The sequence below is a fragment of the Cyprinodon variegatus genome, unplaced genomic scaffold (assembly GCF_000732505.1).
Source record: "Cyprinodon variegatus isolate N-32 unplaced genomic scaffold, C_variegatus-1.0 Scaffold122, whole genome shotgun sequence".
NCBI lineage: Eukaryota > Metazoa > Chordata > Actinopteri > Cyprinodontiformes > Cyprinodontidae > Cyprinodon > Cyprinodon variegatus.
Window position 1 is genome coordinate 41,439 of NW_015150575.1, and position 8,267 is coordinate 49,705.

General features: G+C 39.4%; 1 protein-coding gene across 2 annotated transcripts in view; it reads right to left on the reverse strand.

Moving 5' to 3' along the window:
• Positions 1-6,107: 6,107 nt before the first annotated feature.
• Positions 6,108-8,267, reverse strand: part of fam103a1 (family with sequence similarity 103 member A1) — a 3,792-nt gene continuing 1,632 nt past the window's right edge. The window contains exons 1-3 of one of the 2 annotated variants that reach the window (XM_015375629.1): positions 7,842-7,925; positions 6,777-6,947; positions 6,108-6,706 (exon numbers count right to left, since the gene is read on the reverse strand). In XM_015375629.1, the coding sequence (XP_015231115.1) occupies positions 6,511-6,706; positions 6,777-6,946 (366 nt within the window). In that variant the 5' untranslated portion in view covers position 6,947; positions 7,842-7,925 and the 3' untranslated portion in view covers positions 6,108-6,510. Of the gene's footprint in view, positions 6,707-6,776; positions 6,948-7,841; positions 7,926-8,267 lie in introns of those variants that run through there. The other variant, XM_015375628.1, reaches the window with a different exon arrangement.

Sequence of the window (8,267 nt, forward strand, 5' to 3'; positions counted from 1 at the left end):
ATGGACGCGCTCACATGTTTGTTGCTAAAACTGGGGCAGTGATTACCAACATAGTCAAGTGATGTTTTTGTCGAAGCTATTCACAGAAGTGATAAGCATTTAACAAACTGTGTCAACTTCTTAGAAAGAGCATAGCATGTAGCTATGACCTTCAGTGACACAGTTTCCCACTGTACTTCCAGTTCTCTTCATATACCATAAATAATTGTTGAAGGTGAAATTGGGTTAAACAGAAGTATGCCAAAAAAACTTTGCTGACATTGGAAAATAACAGGAATAATAAGTGTTATTGAATAAAATGGTCACAGTCTCCCATCGCCCTATTATGTACTGCAGTAAGATATCACCAGATATAATCAGACTAACAAGCTCCTCTCTGCAGCATGGTCCAGTGTCTTTACATGCATGACCTGAGCAGATGCATGATTAACTTATAGCGTGTGCAGCTGGATGAACAGTGGACAAGTTATCAGACCTCATCCAACAGCAGCAATGTCTAAAAAGTCAATTTCTAATTCCTAATTAAGTGCATAACAGTGGCTGGTTACATATTGCTCATAAGATGGAAATGTATAGGGGCTTGGATGCTCTCATGAAAGCAGGGAAGTGTGTATTTAAATAAGAGCAGCAAAGCAAGCATACTTCCACCATTCAGACTCACATGCTACACGAATACTCTGTATTGTCTGCTGGGGGCTGGCTGACCCGGGCCGATCTTAGTCCCTGCACTCTCCAACACCAGATGTAGGTCACAAAGTGCTGCAGGGGCTGGGGGATGCAGGGCCCGCCTGTTTGTGTGTAATAGAAGGGAGGCTGGAGTGCACTGTGTGCACACATGTATTTCTGTGCGGGCCATGTAAGGGTGGGGGGGTAAAGTCATGATTGTTCTGAATGAGTTCATCACCAAGGACATGGCCCCCAGCACACTGTCTCCATTGCTGTCACATTGTATTGTCCCTTACAGGCCACATGAAATCTGACAGCCCAGCAGATGAGACTGAGGGTGTACTGCCATCAGTGTGGCTCTCTCCATTGTTTTTCTACTCTGTCTTTAAACCACATAATTCGTTATAAGATAACTAATTAAAATCCAGCAAGGGTGAGTTTTTAATGAGATCCACTTAGAAGGTTCTTGGCATTACCTAATAAATGAAATATATTCAGTAGATTTCTCATTGAGTAGAATAAGTGCAATGAATGGGATAGTCAGTGTTTTTTGGTTCCTGAGGAACCAGATTAACACAGTGCTATCCAGATTAGTCCTTGCTGGTGTGAAGTTTAAGACATGATCTTTTAAAATATTTTCATAGAATGTCAGCTCATCACATTCTAGCAGTGTTCTTTTTTTTTTTTTTAACAAATTACAAATTCACTTTACACAAATCAAAAGCATGCTTTATGAACACAATATGGTCTATTCAAATATTTAAGCTGTATTCATCCCTGAAAATGTTGACTAATAGTATAGTGGGACTGCTTACTGTAAGCGTAAAATTAGTTCCACAAAAAGGGAAAAGGAAGATATTCCTATTGTGGCACCATTTATTAAAAGCAGGCCACTTTTGGTTCTAGCAGCATTGCCATCAGACCATGATATTTAGAACTAGATGAGGATGAAGGCAGGGGGAAATTAAATTTAATGCAGTGGGGGATTCTATTGATTTAGCACTTAAAATTCGAAGTGAAGATTTTTTCAGAAAACTTTTTCAACATTTCATACACAAAAAAAGAATTGATTGGAGAAGCTAAATGCTTCACCACTAATAATAAAAGAGCCTTCAAGAATGGAGACAGAAAATTGAGTACCGGTATATAGAAAGAAACTCAGAGTGAAGACAGCAAGGAAACACAAAGGAAGAAGCGACAATACCCAAAATGAAATGAAGTGCTCACATCAACAAATAAATAAACTCCAATTTACCATCACTAGTATGATGTTTCTACACAAGATGTTACAATTAATCTTATACCCCTTAAAATTAGCTTAATTGTATTTCACCAAGTGTAAACTGAACTCCAGACACTGGATTTTATATTCAGCTACCACCAAATCACATGTCAGACCTGTAGATTGTCTCTGTGAGACTGGCAGATAGTTCATCTTCAAAAACAAAAATAAAATAACATTCTACTTTGCACCCTTTTAGTTCTGTTTCTTTATATAAGCAATACAAAAGGTAATGAAAGAAAAAAAAAGCATTACAAAAAAAATCACTTCAATAAGTCAAAAAAGGGTTACTTCTGTTACACTCTATAAAAACATAAAGGATGTTTTCAGATAAACCAGAAAGCAAAAACACATTTTATCAACATTCAATTCTGAGAGTGTTGCAATCACCCCATGAAAACTTCTCCACTGGAGATCAATAGTCTGATTTTTTAAAGGAGAACTGGAATGGTCCACTCTGGGTTCTGTCTCCACCACTGTGGCAAGTCCCTTTTATGATTTTTGTGTTAAAAGTATTTACAAGATTTAGGTAAAGACTCTGTATTTACTTTTTTTTTAGAATTTTGGTTGGGTTTTTAATATAGGGCAATATAAATATTTGAACCCAGCAGTCAAATGGAAATCAAGAAACCCATCCAATAGGTTCTGTATTACCTCTGCTGCAATACTTAAAAAAGTCCTCTTTGCTAGATAAAGTCTTCCTTTTCTGCTCGTCTTCAGTCACAATTTGTTATAGTCAAGCAAGAAGAGGTAGAAGCACCTTTACACAGTGACAGTGAGTGCAGATCACTGCATTGGTTTGCTTTAATCTTAAAAACAGAAATTCATACAGTACACATCCAATTGTTAAGATTTTTATGGTTTGAACAATTTTATACCTCCAACTCCTACCTTCAAAGAACACTTAATCTATTTTAGAATTGGACTTTTCTTTAGTATTAATGTGTTTTTTTTGTTTTTTTTTTACTGTGGAAAAAACAAAGACAAGAAATAGAGGGTGAATCCCAGCTGTGTCAATGGGATGGTAGTAAGAGGTTTGAAGACACAAGACTATGGGATGTAGATGATTTAATCTGAACTGATTGTTACAACGCCTCAACCTAACATTCTTTGTCACTCACTCCCTTATCATCCAAATGAATGTTAACCCAGTCTGCAGTGGGACTTCAAACCCCAAAAAACATCTGAAATCCAGTTACGTTCAAACACTGGGTGTTCACAGTTACTGTGAATAAGTCAACAGAGTCCCACTGTTAATGGACTATAACGCCATGCCCCAAAGGGCAGACATCTTTAGGCAATGAGCTATATATGTCACAGCCAGTGATGCATGTCTCAGAACCATATTAATGATGCACACATCAATATTGTAGCTACTTTTTGAAATTTGAGCTCCTCTGAGTATTATCTGTGAATCCAGATTTCTTAACTGAAACTATCCTTTGAAAAACACTTCACAGGAGCACAGATTAAAATATCATTACTGAGAAACCAGCCTTTTAAAAAATATGTTCTTATTTATAGTGGTGTGATTGTGAATTCATTGTGATATATCACTGAAATAGACCTAAATGTACATTGTAAACTTTTTCTCAGGGTGGTTAAAACACAGGTCTCGGAATTGTGTTGTGACATTCCTAGAATGTAAATTCCTTTTCCCCTTAAAATTAATTATTGGATTTTCTAATTTTGTTCTTAATGCAGCTACATCTTAATATATTACATTCCATCATTCTATTGGAAGAATTCACCACCAGTGACACCTGCAGGGTGTGATCTGGATGAACGGCCCCGCAACTCTGAACTCAAGGGGTGTTTTATCATTGGACTTCTGTGCAAGTCATGGATTGTCCATAATAAAGACCATGTTGAGGCATAAGGATGTCCATTGGTGCACTTGGCACCAGAAAACCCTTGACCTGAGGAGGATGATCGAAGTTGTGGTTGTATCCTCCAATCTTCGACCATGTGTCTTGGACACTCGGGTGAAGAGAGAGCTGAGCTGTCCACAAATCAACCCCTAATGGTGAGGTGGATATGCAGGAGAAGGAGGGAGCCAGGCAGACTTGGCAGGCCCAAGCAGTAGTGAGGATCTACTTGGTAAGGTTAATGATGCCCGTCACAGCGGCGATCCATATATCCGGTGATGGACACAGGTAAGGAGGGATGCTGTCAAGCAGAAAAAGGAGTCCTATACAGCCTGGTTGGCTAGTAGGTGTTCCCGAAGCAGCCAGGAGAAATCATAAGGCCAAGCATGCCACTCACTAACTAAACTAACTCTGGGAGGTGTTTTGGAGAGACCATGGAGAAAGACAATCGGCCAGCATCAATGCAATTCCGACAAACTGTCCAGCTACACTGAAGAGTGAGGCAGTGCTATGCTAACACTGTTTTTAGTGGTGATAGGGAACTTAGCCTGAATGAGGACCTGGTCAGATGGTAGAAGGAACTTTTTGAGGATCTCCTTTACTCGGCTGGCACTCCTTCTGTGGCAGAAGAGACGGGTGCTCAGGGCTGGATTCATTTGTCGACCAGCATGGACTGGGGAAGTTTGCATGGAAGTGTGAAGGGGCCGGGATGAAAATCAGCTCCTTCAAATCCAAGGTCATGGTTCTCGACCAGACAAAGGTGGCTTGTCCCCTTCAGGTTGGAGGATAAGTCTTGCCTAAAGTGGAGAAGCTTGAGTATCTTGTGGTAATGTGTATGAGTCAGGGGATGGAGTGGGAGATGGATAGACAGATCGGTGTGGCTGCTATATTGTAGATAGTGCACTGGTCTGTTAGAGAAAGCTGAAGGACAAGGCAAAGCTCCCAGCTTTTTAGTCAGTCTATATTTCAACCCTCATATATGGTTATGAAATCTGTATTGTGACCAAAAGAAAGCGATCCCAGAAACAAGCCACTGAAATTAGCTTTCTACACAGGATGGCGGGGGCGGCACTCTTAGAGATAGAGTGAGGAGTTCTGTCTACTGGGAGAGGCTCGGATTAGGGCAGCGTCTCCTTTAAAGCAAGTCAAAAAAGTTACAAATCCACCAAGCTTTGTTTCCAAGTATGAAAACGTTTTGCTTCCCATTCAGGAAACTTTTTCAATTCAAAGTGTCACAAATAGCGTTGAGTTCAAGATAGAGTGGACCAAAAACACTTTATTTTGGCTTAGAAAACATGCAAATTGAACCGGACGAGCGGGTCTGCCCCTTTGGGATGGGGAGTCGTTTGAGTTCTTAGTTAGCCTATAACACCCAATGCCCTTCTATGACTCTGAAAGAGGCTTGTTAGACGGAATTGTTGGCCCTCTTTCAGAGACACAGACATGAATCAGGTATTACAGGCTAACAAAGAGCTAAAACGACCCGCATTCCAAAGGGGCAGACCCCCTGGTTCGGTTCAATTTCCATGTTTCCTAAGCCATTTACTGGGGGGCCGCAGTGTTGCAGAATGCCAGCTCTGACTGATGGCCGTGCAGCTGCATGAGCTGAGGGCGGTCGGTGAGGCAGCTGATGGTCCAGGCAGCAAGATGTATGTCCTCTCCAGCAACCTCTAGCTTCCCCCTCAGCAGTGCCGGTCTAATGGTTTTGAAAATCCTGGAAAACTCGAGGAACATGACGTTCACTGCGCTTACGATGGTCTCCAGGTGGGTGAGTGCCTCAGCAGATAGATGATAGCAAGCTCCACCAAGATGTCAGGTCAGTAAGAAAACTGCAGTAGGTCCAGGGCAGGGCTCACTCTGGTGCATAGGTGAGCAAGAATGAGGCGGTCCAATGTCCCAGTGATGAGCCCCAATAATCAGCTTAAAATTAAGTCTTTATATAGGGATTATCATCTCAATCTTATTGTTCATTAGAGTTGATAGGGTGATACATGATAATATAGCTTTTATCTACATAACTATAAGGTAAATCCTTCCCAAACAGACCAGGGAATCTTAATAATTACTAAAGAGGTAAATAAAGATCTGCTGTATTCATTCTCTATTGAAATACAAGACACACTTACAGTTGTTTGTTTAGCTTAGATATAAAACCAATTAAAAGAAACATGCAAGAATGTTTTAAATCAGTGTTTTGCTCACAAAATTCTATGTGCTTCTGTGGCACCTATGTTAAAGCCTTTAACTTATAATGTATAGTAACTTAACTAACCAGAATTAAACTAATTGAAAGAAAAATAGGAATTTAATGAATCAAGAACATTTTTATAAGACTGTAAAACAAGTGGTTGACAGCTTTAAAGTGGATGCAGAAACGTATCATCTGATGACATCACACAGCCTTATTAGAAAAACGCATATAATAAGAGGAACAGAAAACAATCTGCAAATTCATGTATTAATATTTCAAAGATAAAAATACATCATTACATGTGTTCTTTAAATTCATATTTCAATCATTACTATAACTTCCTGCTTCCACAATGCATCTTCACTATAATCATAACACCAGACAGCCCATTTAACACTTGATGCGAATGACATCACTTATGACAAAGGAGAACATTTGAATACTACCATAAACGCATATATAGCCAAACTCATGAGACAGGTAATACTGGCAAATCCAAACAACTAATATCGATCATAATATGGCCTTTGGTGATGGGAGTTGTATCCTTGGTTGGAGCTTCTGGGCCCAGACTGATATCCACTGCCATGCCCCCAGTTCCTATCTCTCTCATGCCAGTGCTGCTGTCCACGACGGTCCCCTCGCCATCCCCTGTCTTCTCCCCAACCACGGCCTCTAGAGCCTCGGCGATCCTGATATCTGAAAGAGACGTGGGAATCAGAGTAGCAATAATGGCTATGTTGCCGACTGCAGCGCTGACTGGTACTACCTGCCGTCTCGGCCCCTCTGGTTTCCCCCTCCACGCCCACGCCAGTCCTCAACAATTGGTGGTGGATCAGCTGGACGATTCAGATACTGTTGGTATTCATGGTCTTCTGATGTAAATCTGTGAGCAAACAGCTCCTCGTAGCTCTGCTGGTTTTCTGAGGTCTCAGACATTCTGTTAGAAAGTCAAAAAGGTGGCTGTTAAACTTAAAAATGTATAATTAAAAACAAACAAAGATTTATGTAAAGACACATTTCTAGTTATGCGCTCTAAGACTGGTAGTAGTGCTATAAGAAATTTGAACTCCAGAATTTTTTTATTTTCTTGTAAAACAGCTGTAGATTTAAAAACTTTATAAGATTGTATTGTAAAAAAAAAAAAACCCAAACAAAACAATAAAACTCTTGTTTCCTTTAAGAAACACAGCTTTATGTTTCCAGAAGTGGATGATAAAATATATTGGATTAATTTGGACACTTGTGGGAACGCTTTTGGATAATGTCATACCATATGAACATTCAGCAGCCGTTGAAGGTTGGAGGCACCGTTCATACATTTTCATTTAATTTCATGTACTTTTAAAAATGCAATTTCAACATTTAATTGTCTTGGACACACACCAAATGTCAATCAAGTGAACTTGAAATTGATTTCCTAATGAGATTATCCCAACAATTGCCTATATGCATCCTTCACATGAAAACATTGTTTGGAGAGCAGTTCCAAATTATCAGAACTATCTCAATGTACAAATAGTATGAGTCAGGAGACAAGCATTAGAAAGTTAGATAACATTATACAAACAGAGGCACAGTGTTGACAGTGGCAGGAGAAAATGTCACACAGCCATGACTGGATCAAAACGAAATGCTTCAGAGGCACACTATAAACCGCCGGATACAAGAATCATGTTGAAACCGGGGTTTAAACTGAAAGTGTATCAAATTTCACTTTAAATTATAAGTCAATTTGAATTACCGTAAAACAAAAATCACTGCCCTGTGAAAAACATTTTTTTTTTCTAGCATTACAGGCATATACAAAGCCAAACTGACAGGAAATATTCACTAGAACAAAAATCACAGCCTTTTCCAACAGGCTGGTCAGCAATCAAAGCAAAAACTAGAAAAATCCATTGAATCTGTTGATTATCTAAAAAAAAAAAGAAAAAAAAAAGAAAAAAAGATGACTGCAATTTCTGTTATGTAGGGAGACAAAAAACATGTGCCAAGTTAGGATGTGGCATGCAGATAGAATATTAAAGAAGACTGTACACTGGGGTTAATTAAAATGTATATTTACATTTAAAGGAAAATTCCGTTTTTTAACACTTTTAGCCCATTTTCTGTAGTGTCCAGGATGCATTCGAATGATGGACACCAAAATTTTGACAATTGGTCCTGTCTCTGCTATTTGGCTCATGCAGAATCCCCCCCTGGCTGCTTCAGAATGGCTTCCATAGTGCATGTCCGATAATGTCCTTAAAACAACCTT